Genomic DNA, 19,508 nt, shown 5'->3' with positions numbered 1-19,508 from the left:
GTTACTTAAAACCGAGTTTCTGCTTTTGCTTAGTGGATTCTGACCACTGAGCAGGATATCTGATGGAATGGTGTGTAACTATGGCTCCTTATAATTAATGTTGTCATTGTTTCTAGCTTGCAGTTGTACGTACCCGCATCACGGGGTGTTTATTTGCAGCCCTGTGTTGGTATGTTGCTATAACTATTGATTTGTATTTATTTCTTGCTGTTGCTAATATTTCTGTTGTGTTGCAGGATGGTCAGATGATTGAGTGCCGCTGCTGTTATGGGGAGTTTGCTTTTGAAGAGCTAACCCAGTGTGCAGATGGTCACTTGTTCTGCAAGGAGTGCCTAATTAAATATGCTCAGGAGGCAGTCTTTGGCTCTGGGAAGGTAAGAATTTCCCAACTGGACAAAGGGAAAAAGGATAAATCGCTGTTGGGTGATCACGTTGCTGTTTGCATAGTTTTGTAGCTTAAACCAGATGTAGCCACACTTCCTGGGAAGTATTTGATCAGAACTGTCTTGAAATGCCAATCCAATGAGTCAGTCTCACCATTAACAACTTTCCAATGGGATTTGGGTTGTAAGATTTTAGTTTGACCTCCATCTCGTGTGCTTCATGCTGAACAAACCGAAATGGATCGTTAGGAGAACTTTCTACAGCATTCAGAGAGTAACAATAACTTGAGCTCATCTGGTTCTGATTCACTGCTTAATAAACCAGTGGTATCTGCACATGTGGTGTCATCTCTGACTTGGCCAGTCCCTTCCTAGCTAAAAATATTTGTCCCTCATCACTTCCTTGTGATCCCAACTTAATCTGGGGGTTGTTTCCTCAGTGGTACTACCAACCACAGTGTCACTTACAAATGCTGCTGCTCCTGAGACAGTTACCGGAGTTGGTACAAAAGGTCAGGGAGCAGTTAGCAGTATCCTGATGCCCAACTGAGCTGTATGTGAATTATTACCTGCTCCGAGGTGTGCGTACTCATTTGTGCTGGGTATAATAATCAGATTGTAGGGTACTTTGCTACTGTGGGATCTCTGTTATATGTGAACATAGCTGCACGTATGACCACATTGCTAAGAATGTAACGTGTTGGTCACAAACAGAGTATTAGATCTCAGTGGAGATTGTGCAGAAATAAGTCTGCCTTGAGGTCACGGTGGATTTGGTGCTTGTGAACTGTGATCCAGTCTATCAGCAAGCATCTTCATGTCCAGTACATGTTTTGAGTTCTGATCTGCTTTGATGAGCCAGCCATGTTCTTACCATAGTAAGCTTGCTTTCTGGCGGCCACTTGCTGATTAAAGCTCTACTATCTCTAAGCACGGCTCTGCTCTGGTTTACGTGGAATATTCCAAGCACTAACTGGTTTGCCACTAGCATCATACTGAGACTGAGCTCTCTTCCACACGCAGTCAGAGCTCAGCTGCATGGAAGGCAGCTGCACGTGTTCGTTCCCCACCAGCGAGCTGGAGAAGGTGCTTCCAGAAACCATCCTGTGTAAATACTACGAGCGGAAAGCCGAGGAGGAGGTGGCTGCTGCCTGTGCAGATGAGCTTGTCAGGTCAGTGCCCAGTGCAAGGTGCAAACTGCTCTAACTGTTGTAAAAAAAATGGCTCCCCAAACCCCTAAATGTGTGTCAGCTATGGGATAGAGCTGCGTTGCTATTTCAGGCTCCTGCCTGCCAGGGCTGTTTTTACTCAGGTTGGCCCGCCTTTGACTGGGAGCAGATTAAAACTCAATAGGGCTGTCTCCCTTAAGACTCGCTTGCAAGCTCTTTGCTGATCCTCTATATTGTACAGTCTAAAGTAGCGCTGAGTGTATGACATTTTGATTGCAAACAGGGAAGTGATCGAAGAAATATGAGGAAAAGGACAGCAGTCAGCATATCCTTGCAGCAGGCGTTTGCTTGGCAGCGCTGTTAAGCACCGCAGAGCTTTTTGACTAAATCCACTGTTGGCACTGTGCATTAATAGCCTCTTATTTTGGGCTGCAGGTGTCCCTTCTGTAACTTCCCAGCTCTACTGGACAACGATGTGAAGAGGTTCAGCTGCCCTAATCCCCGCTGCAGAAAGGTAATTGGGTGACATTGGCCATCGGGTCTCTTCTGGAGTGCTGGGTGCACAGCTGAGCACAGCTCGCACTTGGCAGCCCCAGCTGAGCTGAGGATCTCATGTGGCTGCATGGAGCAGCGGTGGAGGTATTTGTTGGATCTTGCTGATGTTCTGTGTGTCTGGACAGATGTACTCAGGGCGGTGTTGATACAGACAACAGAATCCCTTTCATGTGGCAGGCTTGAAAGATGTTGGCTACAAAAGCTTCTACAAAGCCTTGGGATGCTGTCTTGCATATACAGAAATGTTTTAAGGGAGCAGGGAGCCAGGTGTTTGAAAGGCAAATAGTAATCCTTTGTCTAATGAAACTTCTGGTGAATGAGCTGAAACAACCCTATACACTATCCTTAGCATCTTACCTTTTTCTTTTATGCTATCACTGGAATACAGGTTTGATTGGAAGGGACAGAAACTTGTCTGAATAAGTCCATTCAAAGGGCAGAAAATCACTGTACTCTTCCCAAAGCTTGCTAATAGCCGTAAGAGAAGAATCATGGGGTCCAATGGGGGTACAGAGAGGGGAAAACTGGCTGCTGTGCTTCTGCACCGTCTGTCCTGGGGAAAGGTAGAAGTGTAAAAACTGCTTCTCAGTTTCCTCAACGTAAGCAGAGCCCTGCATGCATCTGGTGCATGTGGGTGGTGGCCAATGCACTACTGGTGTTTGTCACAAAGCTACAAGGCGGCGTGTGTGCTGTTAACCACTGCACTGAATTCTCATGCAGCGTTCAGAGAGCTGCACGCTCCTGCAGCACAGAGTTTGTGGGTGCTTTGGACTTATGCTTGTGGCTGCTGTAGTGTTGGGCTCCCATAAGCAGTACAGCTGTTGTCCCGTGCTGGGAAAGCAAGAGAAAGTCAAATTCTGTTGTCTGTAGAGACTGAAGTTGCCAGCAGTGAACTTTGCTTTCCTGGGTGAGGGGGGAGGGAGGAAGAATGCTCTTCAGTGTTACACAAATCCTTCTCAGGTCTCTGGTACCCAGGTTCGCTTTGCTGGTGCCCACCTCGTCTGTCTGGGAGGAGATGCAGGGAGCAGCTGTGCAAGGCACTAGGTGGCACTGTCGATTCGTGTTCAAATCAACTTTTCCTGTTTGTTTTAAGTCTGTTTTTGCAAAACCCAAGCTGTTTTCAGAATGTGTGTGTGTCAGCAGCACGGGGCGGAATCCAGGCTCCAGAAACACAAATGTTCCAATGTGCAAAAAAAGAAAAAAAAAATTGAAGGTTTTTTTTTCCCCCTAAAATGTGTAGTGTGGCACAGTAACTGTGATAAGAGGTCGGTGCTGAAATGTTCCCTTCCTTCTGGTTTGCTGTTTCATTTCCTTCCTATGCTGGGAAGGATGCTGCTTGTCCATTCCGCTCCCCCTGCCCTGGGGTTGCAGCATTCCAGTGGGCTGGATTCCTGGTTTCCTGGACAGCTTGTGTTGATTCATTAGCTGAAAATCTGCTGAGTAGCTTAGAGCTCTTCTTAGAAGTCTGAACGACTTTAGGATTTGAAGGCGAGGATGAAGAATTGGGACAGCAGGATGTGGTGTTTTCTCATAGCAGCAACTTGGGTGATTCTTCTCATTCCCTGCTATCTTGTCTCTTTCCAGTGTGAGGAATTTAAGCTAATGCTCTTGCTCGCAGGAAACCGTTGCCTGTAGGGAGGAAAGGGCTAGATTATCCCTTTCCTCTATGGGAACTCTGCAGAGGTTGGAGAGGATGCGTTGGCTTTGCTAGCAGTGCCTCTGGCAGACTTTGGGGTGGTGATGACTGATCCTGGAAGGAGTCCCTCTCTGGCTGGAAGGGCTGCATTTGCACAGCTGAACCTGCAGCGAGGGGAGGTACAGAAAGCAAAAGGTCAGAAGGTGCCTCTGGAAACCTCAAGGCTCTTACAGGGTGGGGAGAGGGAGGACCAGGTGGCGGTCCTGTTGTGTTTCTGTGCTCCGTCACCTGGGTCCTTCATCTCACTTGGAGAGTTTGTGTTCATGCTCTGGCTTTCCTTTAAATCTTGCGTAGGGTATTTGGGCCAGATATGGACGCGCTGTAAAATAAGTGATGGAAGCCAGCTGAAGGCACTCCTTCTGTTGAGCCCAACCCACGTTCAGCCAGAAGAAGAGCTGTAGGCATACACAGATTACTCCCTGTGCATCTCACCCACATCTCCTGTACTTTGACCCACTGGCACCTTGCGGGGACCAGAACTCGGCTGTTAGAACCTCAGCCATGGGCAGAGCTGCTGGTTGCTGTCTGTGGCTGAGTGGGTGCCCGTGGAGCATGCAGATGAGCCCGTGCCATCTGTTGGGGCCATTGAGGCTCCAGCTGTGCCGAGGGAAGTTTGGCTCTTTCTGAGGTGGCCACGGCTTGAATCTTAATATTGCTGACTGCAAGGAGGAGAAGCTTAATTAGTGAAGGAGAGCTGTTGCCCCAGCTACCCCACAAATACAACCTACTGCATGTTTGCTGTCTGAGCTGGGGGGGAAGGGAGGCAGCTGTCACTCGGCAGGCTGACATGAGGGCCCGTTGGAGCTTTGGGGTTCTGCTCAGTGCCCCTCTGTTCCCAGAAGCTGTGTGCACAGAGCAGGTTCCCGGCAGCATCAGGCTTGCTGGCCAGCTCGGTCAGCCTCCATCTTACCCCGAATTTCTCATTGCTAATCATGCGTGTTTCTCCTCTCTGCATTCTGACATAGCAAAGCTGGCAGCCGGGTAAAACCACGGAAGACAGGAGTTGCTTGCTGACTTCTGAAGCGCTGGGAAGTGAGCGTGCACTTCTACACACTGGGAAAAGCTCTGCTTCCCACCAGAAAAGGAAACCCTTTACTTCTGCTCTGCCTCCCTCCTCCCAGGGTCCTGTATTGTTCAGGAAGACAAAGCTTTTGTTCCCAGCTGCTCGCTGCCATCCCAGCGCAGTGCTGCGGCCGGGGAAGGGCTCTCCCCTCTTTGCAGTCTCAGCACAAAGCATTGCGGGGCTTTCAGCCAGCCTGGAGATGGGGAGGTGAGAGCTGCTGTTGCCATGGAAATCGTGCGTGCATGAAGCAGTGTTGGCCCTCTGGGTGCTGAAGAGCTCAAAACCTGAAGCTGAATCCTACAGCTGCATCACAAGGGCTTGCACTTCCAGCTCCAACTCCTTTGCGTGCCTTAGGATTTTTGCTAATTTGAACCAAGCTGTCTGCAGGCTGGATGCAAAGAGGTGATTACACATGGCTGCGGTGTTAAATTGCATTGCCCTCGGATGGGGCAGCTGCCTCTCCTGTTCTTAGGGCTCTGCAGTGCATCCTGCTAATGAGGCTCTGCTTAGGGAATGAGTTTGCCTGCTGGGTGTCACAGCTGCTGTGCTGGAGAAGGGGGTGTCAATGCACCTGTGGGGTGGACCCCCTCCATCACCTCTGTGTCTCTGGCTTGGGCTCTCTGAGCACAGCAGTCTTTGTGAGTGCTTTTAAATTGCAGAACAGAGGGGTGACGTTTTAAGGACTTCTTTTCAAGCTGCTGGTATTTCTCAGGATTGATTGAGGTGCTGGCTAGGAGCAGATGCACCCAGCTGCTCTTCACCTTCATTTTCTGCTGGGAGTGAGACAGGTTTAAGCTTGTATGGAGCTCTGCCTAGCAAGCTGTGTCTGAACATGGCTTTTCTTAGCAGGGTGCTAATGCTGCATCCACAGCCCATGCTAATAAGTCACATTGTATGGTTTACAGTGACTTCAATGAGAGCAGCATTTCTTGCTGAAATAAGAAATCGTGGCATACCAGATCTAAGGTTACGGAAGCAGCTAATGGGGTGTGCTGTAGGCTCTGTGATCTCCCTACCTGTTGCAGTAATGGGGCACGCAGCTGTGCCTCATCCAGAGGCACAAAACAAGGCAACCCCTGTCACCTAGGATCCAGCTACAGGTGTGCTATGGGGTGTTATGGGGCAACTGAGCTTGTCCCAAATGCCTCAGAATAGGATTTGCATGTGGAGAATTACTTGGTTCTCCTTGCTTTGCAACATGTTTTTCCAGCTGTTGGGAGTCTGCTGTCTCATTCAGCTTCCTGACAGCACTGCAAACATTTCGGAGGCCCCCCTGGTCCTGTCTCACTCTCTGTTCAGCCATTCTGATCCCTGCTCTCTGTATGCTATTCCTTGAAACCTGGTTGTTCGGATTTGCTTGTTGCTGATGGCTTAGCCCTGCAGCTTCAGCGGAGAGCAGAGCTGACGATGGCATTTGCTTATGGCAAAGCCCTGTCAGTTCTTCCTGGTGGCAATGACCTTAGGGCCCATCTCCCATGTTGAAGTTCCCCTCCTCCCATGTCTGTGTGAATGTGGTTCAGCAAAATCTGTGGGGATGGGGAAGAAATAAAAGCGCGGCGTTGCTGCTTCTCTTACTGGTGGGGTTTGGGAATGGAGCACTCAAAAGCACTCAGGCCTGCGTGTGCCTTTGCCTGGCAGCCCATCCCCAGCTTGTGTGATCCAGCAGAAGGCTCAGGGCTCTTTTCAGGACTCTGCCATCCTCCCCCTCGGCTCCGCATGCCTGGAAACCTGCAGCTCTGCAGCTCCCAGCTTTCTCCTCCGGCTCGGTGCCTCTGCTGCGCCCCTTTTAAACGAGTGCCGCGCATGGGAACGCGCTCTGCTCGCTCGCTGCCAAAACCACAACAAATGGCAACTTTCCGTCTGTCATCTCGGCTCGGAGGCACTCGTGGCTGGGCAGGCGATTCATTTTTCTTCCATAAAAGGACATTGAAAGCCATCAGCAGGAGCCCTGCGCTGCGGCGGGGCGAGCGGCGCTGCTGCTGGCGGCAGTGCAGCGATGGGAGCGCCTGTCATCTCCGTATCTCTGCCCAAAGGGATGGGCGAGAGGGAGAGACTGAGGCCGAAGGTGGCTGAGGGTGCTGAGGTGATTGCAGGCGGCAGGTAACGCCCTGTCAGACCTCACTGCCAAGTCATAAAGGAAGGTAGATAAGAGGAGGGTGCTCCTGCTGCAGCAAAGCCTTAAAAGTACAGTCCCACTCAGGAATGTGCGCGTGCCCAACCAGGTGGTTCATCCCGTTGGTCTGTGTAGGGTCAAAGTTGCGTGGGGAGTGCTGAGAGTCAGGAGGTCTCCTCATCCCAAGCCTGTGCTGGGCCATGCCCTTCCCTTGTTAGGGGGCTGCAGGGGAAGCTGTGTGCTGAGGGCTCTTGCTGCTTCCCAGCATCGTGGTGTGTGCCTGCTTGCTGTGTTGGCAGCTGTTCTCTAACCTAGAGGGAGATCTAGGGAAAGAAACAGCACCCAAGTTGTCTCCCGAGCCCAAGACAGTCCTTGCCTTGTCTGTATCCCTGCCACCGTCCTTTGGGATGCATGGGAGTGGGCTGCAGGTGCTGTGCCAGCAGCTCACCTGGAAGGTTCCACCATGGGAGCTCAGGTGCTGCTGCTTTTACAAGGTCAGGTCCGTTTATGCAGCAGTATCTGGAAATGCTTCATGTGATGAATGGCTCTGACAGAGGAGAGGGCGAAGCCCCAGTTGGAAGTGGGCCTGAGAAAGAGGTCAGTGTAAATGGGGTATCTATTTCTTGATGGAGACAAAGAAAAGTGCTGCCGAAAGCAAGAGCTCAAAGTGGTCTCTCTTAAAAATAGACTGTGTAAGTCAGTGCAATTTCAAGCAACAAAGCTCACTCCTGTGCTTCATTTCTGCCTTATATAGCAATATCCATTCAGGGAAAAGGCAATTCTGCTGCCATTTCCTGGCCGGTGAGTACCTCGTCCGGGTCCATAAGAGACAGTGCTGTTCTCCTTCACAGCTTTGTCCCTTCTCTAAGGAAAGGGCCAGAGGTAACAGGCTGGATGTGACTTTGTGCAGGTAGGGAACTTCAGCCTGGGCTGTATAATGGCACCTGGCAGCATCTCACCCCTCTCCCACAGCCCTGCTTGCCCCCCTTTAGGTCAGAACATGGCAGATGTCAAGCTGCCCCATGGCCAACTAGATGGGGCTGCCCGTACCTGCAGGCAGTGCTGGAGGCAGAGCGGGGCCCACAGACCCACTGCCACAGCTGTGAACTTGGCCTTTTTCTCCTGGGTTCCTTTGAAAGAGAAAGAGAGGAGTGTTATTCCCCGCGTGAAGTGGAACAACAAGAAGAGGGGGAGTAATGTAAGGTGATCATTAACAGGGAGAAACCCTAAACGTCTGTATGGAGCAGAGCACTCGGGTTGCTCGGTTGGTTTGACTTTTTTCAAGCAGTGAAGTAACCTGGCCTCTTGTGTCACTGCGGGTAGTGATGGTGCTGAGCTGCCCTGGGGCTGCGGGGTCAGCTCAGGACAGGGCATAGAATATCCCGAGTTGGAAGGGAACCACGAGGCTCATCAAGTCCAACTGCTGGGGAGGTGCCCTCCCAGTGCCAAAAGCAGGGGTGAGTTTGGGGTTAGAACCCTGCCCGGTGCTGCCTGTGTTTGCAGAGCATCACAGTGGGGTCAGCATTTTGCTGCTGTGGTGGACATGGAGATTGGAGGGGATGGAAAAAGGCTGTTCTCCAAGGCAATTTGAAAACATTGTTCTGACCTTACTTGAGATGCTGCATCTTCCCTCTCTCTTTCCTCCCCCTCACATTCCTCTCATAGTAATCACTGCTCTCTAACCTCAGCTTCATCTGCCGCAGCTAACCACTAAAGAATAAATAAAATACACACCAATCCAACAGCAACAAGACTTTGTGCACACACCTTGTCCTGTACCGTAGTGCTTCCAGGGCAGAGTTATCTTTGGAGGGCCGTGAGTCAGCAGCAAAGGTTTTGCATAGCTCCGTGGCAGGGTGGCTGAATGATTGCCTCTTCCTTGGGGCCAGAGCACCCACATGCCATAACCTGAGCTATGCAGCGTGAGGAGATGTTTTGCTTCTCCTTTCTGTTTGCACATAAACGGGTTTCAGCAGATGACACAGTCATCAGACTTCCTGGGCTAGCGCAGCGCTGCTGCAGCTGATGTCCATTTTGGAGGCCGTCAATTGAGTTTGTTTCCTAATTTGGTCACAGCATGCTCAGGGCTGGCCTGCTTTCCTCTTTTTTCAAACACTGGTCCCTTTTATATCATTGTCGTGGAGGGGAAGCTGGCTGTGTCAGAGGACCTCCAGCCCTTCTCACTTCCTCCCTGCAGAGGAAGTGATACTTGAATGGGCTCTTTGACAAAGCCATGCAGCTCTGAAGCTGATCTTTTCAGCCTTTTCCTTCTTTGTCCCTCTTTCATGAGCTCATCCCAATAAGCCTGCTGGCATTCCATCCTCCCGGGCAGTCCTTTGAGCTGGAGGACTGGGAAATAATTCTCTGCACTGAAAGAGAGAGCTGTACTGGTGTGAAGTAATAACTGATACGTGGACGTATGGGAATATATGCTGGGAGAGCGATGCAAGTCCAGCCTGGGCTAATGGGAGCAGCACCTGTCTTGTTTTGTTTCAGACATACTAATGAGAGGCCCGGCACCACTGAATGAAGTGGAAATGCCAAACCCTGGGGGAGAAGTGGCGTGGCTGGTCAGTTCTGCTGAATGACCTTTAAGTTAGTTAATGTGCTGTGCACATCCTTGAGAAAACTGCAACTGCACGGCCCTTCAGGAGAGGCCTGCTGTGCTGTGCTGTGCTGGAGCAGAACGAGCCCAGATGAGCTGCAGGATGCCTGGCATGCAGCAGGCAATGCAGCCTCTGTGGCCTGCTTCCACTCAGCACGAACAGCTGAGGAATCAATACCAGACATAGAGGCTCCTGCTTTCTTGTATTTCTGTGCTGTATGTAGGTGGGGAGCAGCTTCCAGCTGAGCCAGTGGAAGACAGCTTCATTTGGTGCCTCAGCGGGATGGGGCCATTGCTGTTGAGGGAGAGTTGCCCCTCGTGTTGGAAGAGACTCCCTGGCTTTAGAAGCAGGAGGGGATGCTGGTTTGCCTACCACTGTCCAGCACCTATTTCAGGTCCAGAGCACGTGAGATAAAAAGCTTCAGCAGAGCCACAGGGTGAGCTGCACCGTGAGCAGCGTGACTATGGGCACTACAGGTCTGGCAGCGAGCGGGCAGGTGTGGGCTGATCTCTGCAGAACGCCCTCCAGAGAGGTGAAACATCAGCGTGTGTCATCAATGGGCTGCCCAGTGCCTCTGGCCTTGGAATGGTGAGTAACGGAGAAATGCAGACAGCGAGTGGTGAGGCAGCATAGCTGCCAGGGGAAAGGGAAGGTGAAACACAAGGTTTCTTCTCCTTTGGTAATAATCTCCTCGGTGTGTCATTTGGCGTTCACATGTTATCTCCTAGCTAGGCGTGACTGACTCACCCACTGTTTCCACCTGAAAGGAATGGTATGTTTGGAGGTATGCAGCTGATAATCTCAGAAGGCTGTCACTCCTCTTCCTCCTCCCTCCCTTCTGCTGTTCCCCAGAATGCATTCTCTTATTGCTTTTAACCTTCAAGCCTCTCCTGCTCTCTCCCTTACTACTCTTGCATTATTAATGGGGCTGTAGCAATCCAGCCAGAACGCTGGCATTACTAATTACTACTTGGAGCAGAGGAATGAGGAACAAGATAGAAACTGGGTTGGGAAATCCTGTCATCGTAAAGCGATAGTATCAGGAGTGCAGAGCAGAACTCCATGTGTGTGCAGGTTTGCATTGGAAACAGCCTCCCTTGGCTGCAGCACACTCGCGTGTGCTCACCACGTGTCCTCCTCACTCCTCTGCCACGTGCACTTGAGGTGACCATCTTGCACACAGCGAAGGGTTAACAGACCTGAGATTTCCAGGGGCTGTGTTGTGTTCTGCCCGGGAGCACTTCAAACACCACAGCATCCATGTGCTCTTTGTTGGCGGGGCTGTAATACGAAGCCCCTTCTGTTGGTGTCAAAGGCTGAGGAAGCATAAGTGATGTTTTATTTTCACATTCAGCAAGAGCCTGTCACGCTCAGTGCATTCAGATTGTCCTTGGGAGTACCAAGGGCATCCTACAGCAGCAAGCAGCTCTCCATGCTCCATATAAGAGAATATGGCTGCTATGAAATCAGAACGAGAACGTTATTTTGGATGTGCAGCAATTAACCTGCAAATAATGGGCTGCTGTAAGCATAAGGAATTGCCTGTCCGTCCTGCTGCTGGTTAATGGGGCTGTGCTTTTTTGCTCCATTGGGCAGAGCGTCGGCTCAGGGCTGTGGCATCCCTTGGAGGCATTGCTGCAAATGTTTGTGTGTGGTGGGGTGCACGTGGGAAGGGAAGTGTCACAGGGCTGCACAGCATATGGCTTTTATGGTATGTGATGGTTTTGAAGAAAGCAATCTCTTTAAATGCATGCTTTCCTTGCTGTCATCTTTGAAATAGTTAAAACAGCTGAAATCCGTAGGTCAGCACTAAAATGCAGATACAAGTAGTGTGTGCTGGCAACAGAAGGCAGTTCCTCTTCCCCCAGAAGACACTTAAGAAAAGGAGGAGGGGGGAAAAAGACAAGCAACTGAAGTCTGATCTATTCTAGAATTGTTACTGTTCTCTCCGCTCACACACGGGAGGAGTGAATAAGCTCACCCAGTGATGGGCATGAGGTGTGTGGCTTGGCAAGGCAGGCAGCACGGGGTGGCAAGGCTCCTTACAGAGCCACTTGGAGACCAGGGAAGGGATTTTGTATTGCTTCCTTCTCTATGGCTCTGGTCCCAGCGTGGCAGCCTGCTGGGAATGGCTGTAGACTGGAAGAGGGGAAATTTAGGTCGGATGTTAGGAAGAAATCCTTCACTCAGAGGGCAGTGAGGTGCTGGCACTGCTCCCAGAGCGGTGGGTGCCCATCCCTGGGGGTGTCCGAGGCCATGGGTGGCCCTGGGCAGCCTGGTGGGGGGCAGCCCAGCCCACGGTTGGAGCTGGATTATCTTTAAGGTCCCTTCCAACCTGGAGCGTCTCCCTTGGTGGGGCCGCCCAGCTATTTCTCTCACTGATGAGCCAACGTGTAGGGTTGAATGCTGGTTCCTATTTCAGGTGGTGGGGCTGCACTCCATTCAGCACAGTCATTCCCACCACGTTTTTAACATAACCATTGTGGAGCAGGAGAGGTCCAAAGTTTGCGACCCCAGCGTTCTTCTGCAGGAGGTAAGTACTGACTTGCCATTAAAACTGAGCGGTGTCAGGAAGGCAAACGCTTCCTCTACCCAAAATTTCATGCTCACGTATTTGGTTAAAAGGTTACGGGGTTAATGAAGCTTTGAGTGCATAAGGCCTCATTCCTTGAATTTAATTTCCTTTAATTGCTCCAGAGACTGAAATTCCCAGCCATGGGAGTCCCCTAACAGGTGAATTGAGGAACTGGAAAGGAGTGGTTTGAATCATCTCACTCTGTGCCAGCTCCTTCCTCTTCTGCTCGTTTTTCTCATCTTTGGTTGAAAGGGGATTAGATGAGAAAACGCTTTAAGTCGGTGTTTGAACTCTGCGATGGAATGGGCTGATCTGAGAGCTGCTGCCACCTTGGAGGGTTTCTGCAAATTGTGTCACTCATCCCCTGCGTGCTACAGAAGGCTGAGCGCATGCAAGTGTTTTCTCTTCCCACCCTAATAGCTGCCACTGCAGTCACCACCAGCGGGGTTGAGTTGGGGTTAATTTAATGCACATCTAATGCTGGAACAATGGGAGTAACGTGTAATGGGAGTTCTTCCACAGCTTAGCTCCTGTTGGAGGTGGAAGCTGCTGAAGGTTGGCTGCTAGGAAAAATGTCTTCTTAGAAAGAGTATTCAGGCACTAACACTGCTGCCTGGGGAGTGGGGGGGGGGGGGGTCCCTGGAGGTGTTCCAGAGCCATAGAGAAGTTGCACTGAGAGCCCTGGTTTGGTGTCATGGTGGGGATGGGCTGACGGTTGGACCTGGTGATCTCAGTGGTGTTTTCCCACCTTAACGATGCTGTGATTCTTTAAAAAAATCTTTGGGATTTCTATAGCAGCACCTCCTTGAGGTGGTGGGAACTCGCTGTGAGCAGTGCCAAGAGAGCAGCCCCTACGTGAAGAGGTATTTAAGAGCTGTTGGGCTTCCCTGGTTAGAGTCCTGGGATGCTAGAATGGTTGGAAGGGACCTTAAAGATCATCCAACCACAGCCTTTGCTGTGGGCTGAGTGCCCCCCACCAGATGAGGCTGCCCAGGGCCCGTCCAGTCTGGCCTTGGGCACCTCCAGCCACGGCTGGCAACTGCAGGCTGGGTTTTGGAGCAGAGGTGATGCTTAATGGTGTCTGTGCCCCTACTGGTGCGAGGAGAGCAGCTGCTGGTCCTGAGCCGGGGGAGCATTAATGGAATGTGCTGGGCTGATGTAAAACATCACTGCGCGTTTTGGGGCTGAGGTCAGCAGGACTGAAAGCTGATGGGAGTTTAATGCCGAGTCCGCCTCTCGAAGCAGAGGGGTCAAACGAGAGAGCTGCAGCTAATGGAAACGTGAGTCCACTTGTCATAAATCAGTGCCGAAATACGAGGCGGGGGGAGCTGCATCCTGCAGGCAGCCCTGCGCCTGCAACCACCCATTAGCTGCTCAGCTGCCTTGCAGCAGCTTTAAAAGGGGCAAATAGAGGGTGGGAGGCTTAGGGAGGGTTTTCATCTGAGTGCCGGGAGGGCACTGCCTCTGCCATCCCCACAGGTCTGTGGGTCCGTCTGTCGGGATGTGGAGGAGGGCGGCTGAGATATAAATGGGGAAATGGCATCAGGCACGTTTCGGTTGCTGGGACCTCCCAGGGCACGCAGGGAAGCAGTGAGGGGTCAGAAGCAAAGCACACTTGGCACCGTTTTGAGATCCCACGGCTCTTAAAAACAAATCTTGTATCAAAAAAAAAAAAAAAAACCCAAGGAAGTGAAGAGCAGCATTTTTCTAGACAATGAGAAGTCCGTTTGCCTTCCAGCCCAACTGACTGACTTCCCGTAAAGCCGAACGCTGTAACCTCCTCTTTGCCAACAAGATAACGCTTTATTGCTCTATTTATTTTTTTCAAAAGGGGCTGCTTTGACTTCCTTTTTCTGTTGGAAGCCTGCGTGCCTCTAAGCTACATCTCAAAGCCCCGTTGAAATGGGGGTCTGTCTTTGGGGCTGCTGCTGGAAACACAGCGCCGTGGGCTGTTGGTGGCGGAGGTGCCGTTCAGACACAGAGGTGAGCATCTCTCCCCAAGGCCTCTTCTGCACTGAAAGCCACCACGGTGCCCAGCCCCACACGGAGCAGCAGAGCCTGCTGCAGATGGAGGCTGTTCCCTTTCTGGGCCCTCCTCGGAGGGCAGAGGTTAAAGCAAAGCAGATGCTCTTGGACGCATCTCTGCTCTTCTGCTGAGAATACTGCTGGAGGCCGTCCTTGGCTCCTGGCATGTGAAATGGGGATGCTCCCACCTATATGCGAGCAGATGTCGGAGCGGGGAGAAAGATACAAACAGCCTGAAAGAGCTGATCCCCCCGGTGAGCGTGTTGGTGTTACTGCCACACCTCCATCCTAAAGCCTACGTGCGCAGTTATCCCTCCGAGTGCAATCCCAGTGCTCTCCCCAAACAAGGGAACGGGTCGGAGCGGGACGGAGTTCAGGTAGCTGCATCCCGTGCCCCTTTGTTTGCCAGCAGTTGGCTCCCGCTGCTATATTTAGTTCCCCTTGGCCTCCCGGAATGAGCGCATCGAACCTTTCTAGATATGGAGATAGGCACGACACCAACTCGCTCCGAGCAGCTGCTTGCCAACTTCTGCAGCTCTGCAGTTGTTTTCAGCCCTGGCTTTCACCCTTCCCGTGTTTGGGGCTGTGCGGAGGGCGGTGAGATGAGGTTATGTGAACAGGACTTGTTTTTGTGCCGTGCTGCCTGCACTCGAGACCTGGGCTGTTTATCAAGGAAGGCTCCTGGAGAGTGTTTTGTTGGGCCGTGACTTTGGGCCCTCTGTGGTGTGGTTCAGGTGTGTGGAGCAAAGAGTACCACAGCCAAGCCGTTTGGATGCTCTCAGAGGTAACTTTGTCTTTCAGTGAGATCCATCTTGATCAACCCTGACCTGTGTAATTAAATGGAGCTTTATTTTTGTCCTTCCTGGAACTCGGTTCTGCTTGCAGCTGTTGTACGAGCTATAGATTTGGAGATCTGTGTCAGAAAACCATGACTTCAGACCACTGGGATTGTTGTGGGTGGGTGAAAGTGATAACAGATTAATGAGTTTTGCTGAGCATCTCCATCTGCCAGACTAAACCCTGCTCTGCACAGGAGACCGAATGCAGCTGCCCGAGCCTCTCCTCTGAAAGCAAAGCTCTGCTCACAGAGGCAGAACTGACCCCGAGCTCAGAAACAGTCTCTGCTCTCAAGGTGGCCTTTCCTGCTCCAATCACTGATTGCATGGGGAAATGCAGGTGATGCTCCTGGGGGCTGGGATGCTCCCCAGACGTGTGGATCAGGTTCTTCATCTGCATTTAGGGCTCTTATCGCAGTGACACTTGCAGTTGCCTTCCTTATGCCTTCACTCTGCAAGTAGATACTTTAAAATGCGTCGTGTAAAATCGGATATCTCACTCCCAGTGTGTGCAGCTCGTAAAGGAGGAGCGTGACTGGGCAGCAATAGCTGTGCATGGCCACGTGTGAATGCACACATGTGTGCTCTCCGATCGCAGCTGGCTCAGATCCGGCACAGCGAGGGCAGCTGGAGCATCCTGCTGGGATAGGGCTGGGGTGAGCAATGGGAGGGCCGGAGCTGCAGGAGCTGCTGTGCTTTAGTTGGGGCTCTTAGCTCTGCCATTCCCTCCTGTGAGGCCCTGAAAGTTAAATGGTGTGGCTGTTGGATACGAGATGTTGTCCTTCACCTGCATCCTGTTACGTGTGGGGAGTTGCCATGGCCAGACACGGCTCAGATGTTGTTACTGTGATACTGAGTGTTATTCTTCACTTTGTTTTAGCAATGGGTATCTGTTGGTGCCCAGAAACTCCCAGTGCAAGGACTATGACTATCAGTGTGCCCATACCACGTGCTGCCCTGCTGCTGCTCTGCACCATTGCTCTGCTTTTCTGGTTGTTCTTTATGCTGGTTATGCATCCCCTGTGCCACAAAGCCCAAAGGCACCGGGGAGCTGCAGGGTGTGGGGGAAGGTTGGCTTCACTGGTCTGGGTATGCAGAACTGAAAGGTATTTACTGAATGCTCTGCTTGGACAGTGCTCGTGTGCAACAAGTTGTGCAATATACCAGAACAGACCCACCTTCTCTCACTTGTCTCCCACGTGGGCTCACTACAGATATTCGTTGGGAAGATGCAGAATTCCCACGATCTGTCTGCTTTCCTCCAGGCTGCTTGCTGTTCAGAGTTATGCCTGGAGTACTGCAGGCAGTACTTTGCTTTGTGCTCTGCCTTTTTCAGGTCTCTTTAAGGTGCTGTCCTTAAAATCTGAGCTGGACAGCCACTCTGAAGCTCAGCACATCACCATGGAGAAGTGGAAGAAAGCAACTTAATTAGCAGGACAGCTGCTGGAGTCCTTGGACTTGCATGCTGGGGTGTATGGAGTCAGAGGAAGCAGATCTTTCTTTGTGTAGTGGCATTAATTACACTGTTTTGTTCTGATTCTTAGTTAAGAATGACAGGAAGCTAGAAGACACTTGAAGTTTAAAAAGTATTCTGTGAGATGTAGAAATCCTGCCTGCCAGTAAGCTGTTGAAGCCAACTCTTTCAAGAGAAGTGCTGTGAGGTCACTGGTGAGCCTGTGTGTGAATGGGCACCATTGGAGATGGGCACAGCAGGTAGCAGTAAGGCTGCACTGAGCTGGGCTGAGCCTGTGCTTGGAGTCAGCCTTTGGGTCGAGTTGGACACCTTGGTTAAGGTGGATCTTAAATCTTAGCTTAGTTGTAAATGGAACTTTTGATACAGGGAGAAGATGGTGTCATACGATGCCATGGTTTGATGGTCACTCCTGGCTTTGTTCTGGGTTGAAACCGATGGATTTAGCACCACTCGAATCTGTAGCCCCACCGCTTCAAGCTGCTTCTCAGGTTGTCCAGGCTGAGCCAGCCTAGGTGTGAGCAGGTGAGGCTGAATGACAGCCAAGGACTGCAGGAGGTGGGAGCCTGGATTCTGTAGGCAGTGCTCTCCTGGGCACCTGATGGTGTGTTAATTAGTGCTGCCACGGGAGAGCTCTTGGAACCCATGTGATGGAGGAGCCTCGGGACAAACTCAGGGAGGTGTGTGGGGAGCTCTTAGACAAAGTGCCAGCCGTGGTGCAGAATGGTTACCCTGTCCATAGGGGGTTTGCTGTGTGTCCTTTGTCTTCCTGTGCTGGAAACGTAATACAGTGTCAGCAGCTTCCTAGCAGAAGGCACCACGCTCTCAGTCACACTAATTTTGCTGCTAAGAAAGCCAGCAGTGTGTTGATGCTCAGAAATCAGAGATCTCTATGAAAAGGGCTGTAGGTAATGGCTGTGCCTCCACTTTGAGCCTGAACTCTGCAGAACAGCCTTCATTTCAGCACGCTGTGTTAAGCAGCTGCTGTTGCACGCCATGGGTAGTCATTTCTGCATGCATATACTGAGGGAAAGGTTATGGCATTAGCTAGGGTCTGTTGTTTTCCTGCTCTGAGCTGGTGCATGCAGGTGTGGGCGTGCAGGGAGGTCCTGGGCTGGGTTCTTGTCTGTACTTTTGTTTGCAGCTTTCCACTTAGCATCACCTACAGATGCCTGTGCATGTAGCAGCACTCCACCTCCTGTTTCACCTTCTAAGAATCTTTTTTTTTTCCCTCCCAGTAGTTTTTCCAGGTGGATTAGTGGGGGTCACCAAGGCATCCCCATCAGTGAGATGTTACTGTCATCCCCTGATGCACTCCAGCACCACGCTCCACTGCTTATCAACCGGCGGTTCAGTAACCCTAATAGCTCTGTCAGTGTGATTAACAGGAAGTCGAGGCAGATGTTCGTGGTTCCTTTCAAGGTGCTTTGTTCATCCAGGAATGTGAAGCCTGCAGACCTGGCTCTCGTGGGTCCAGAGGGATCCTGCCAGGCTGGTTGTTCCGGTGCTGTGCCGGCATCCAGCAGCAGCTTGGTTGTGAGGAAAGGAATCAGAATCGTGGAGGTTGGAAAAGCCCTCCCAGATCCAACCCCAGCCCACCATGCCCACTGACTGCATCCCGCAGTGCCGCATCTTCTCAGTCCTCAAACACCTCCATCACTGCTCTCTGAGAAGAAATGTTTCCTAATAGCCAACCTCAGCCTCCCCCAGTGCAACGTAAGGCCATTCTGTCATCCAGTCACTGCTACCTGGGGAATAAATACAAAGGCGAAGCGAAGGAGAAGGCTGTGAGAGGCTGGAGAGGAACGTATGAGATGTCTTTCTAGCATTAAATGCCTGGGGAGGCAGCACGAGTTGGGAAGCGATGGTTTTAGATGTAGTGAAGGCTGGTTCCTTTATGTCTATGGGGCCCTGTGGGGTTCTGGACCTCAGGGAGTGATGTGAGCAGACCAGCGAGGCAGGGCTTGCTTTCCCCGGGGCAGCACGGCTGGTCCCAAGGCTGGGGTGCCCAGAGGGAGGGATCTTAGTTCTGTGTTCGGGAGCGTTTTGTTCTGGATGGACTGCTGAGCTGTGACAGCAGAGGGAGCAAGTGAGCCTCCAAGCCTTGCTGTCAAGAAAAACCAGCAGCAAATAATCACAGCCTTTGCAAGAGGTAAATTAAAACCATCTCCTGCCTGGAAACGTGCACAGCTCAGCATCTTTCCTCCATAAATATTTCCTTGCTGTTGAATCGCTGTAACCCTTTCAGTGCCGTGCTCAGCTCCCACCCACTGCTGGCAGCTCTGTGGCTCTGCTGAGATGGAGTTTGTGCGAAACCAGTCCCTTAACCCCAGCCCGAGGTGGTCAGTGCTGCAGCAGGAGGTGTTGGAATTGCCTTAGAGCTGCTCATGTGTTGCTTTGTTGCTTTTTGTATGTTGCCTTCGTGCACACATCAGGAGCAGTGAGGCAGCTGGGAATGTGCTCTTTCTTCTTTAAACGCGTGTGTTATCAAAATTCAGCCTCAGCTAGATTATATTCTTTCCCAGCCCATCCTAGCAGCACTACACCCTTGTCTACAAAGAGCTGCTATGGGCATGTGCGTGGGGTTCTGCTCTGGGAAGCTGATAGCAAGCTGCCATTAGAGGGCTCCAGAGCCCTGCTCTTCCGTCTGCTCTTCTCCAGCAATCTTCCTCTTTTTCTTAAGCTGTCTTTCCAAAAAAAAAGCAAACCCAAAGCTAACCACCACCAATAACCCTACGCCTGCTGTCATCTTTCTTGCGTTGCTCAGACTTGTTGCAAACCAACCTCTGGATTTCAACAGGTATCACTGAAAATAGTGCAAAGATGCCTTGTAAGCTCTCTTCTTTGCCTGAATGGGGAAACTTGATGTAATTGCAACGGTAGAAAGGAGGGGATTTGGCTGTACCCACATGGCAGGAGCTGTCAGCACAGCCACATGCAGGTGGTGCCCAGGACAGGTGGGAGGCAGCATCCATCCCAGTACCCAGATGTGCATATTGATGTGCCACAACATCAA

General features: G+C 51.4%; 1 protein-coding gene across 13 annotated transcripts in view; it reads left to right on the top strand.

Annotated features, from left to right (window-relative positions):
- RNF216 (ring finger protein 216) overlaps window positions 1-19,508 on the top strand; it is a 63,783-nt gene that overhangs the window by 20,082 nt on the left and 24,193 nt on the right. For all 13 annotated transcript variants that reach the window (XR_005839779.2, XM_015294369.4, XM_046901022.1 and 10 more), the window contains 3 exons: window positions 237-374; window positions 1,407-1,555; window positions 1,988-2,066. Coding sequence is in view for 12 of the 13 variants with exons in the window: in XM_015294369.4 (XP_015149855.2) it covers window positions 237-374; window positions 1,407-1,555; window positions 1,988-2,066 (366 nt within the window). In the remaining variant the exon portion in view is untranslated. The remainder of the gene's footprint in view (window positions 1-236; window positions 375-1,406; window positions 1,556-1,987; window positions 2,067-19,508) is intronic.

The sequence above is a fragment of the Gallus gallus genome, chromosome 14 (assembly GCF_016699485.2).
Source record: "Gallus gallus isolate bGalGal1 chromosome 14, bGalGal1.mat.broiler.GRCg7b, whole genome shotgun sequence".
Taxonomy (NCBI): Eukaryota; Metazoa; Chordata; class Aves; order Galliformes; family Phasianidae; genus Gallus; species Gallus gallus.
This window is presented reverse-complemented; position numbering and strand designations above follow the sequence as displayed.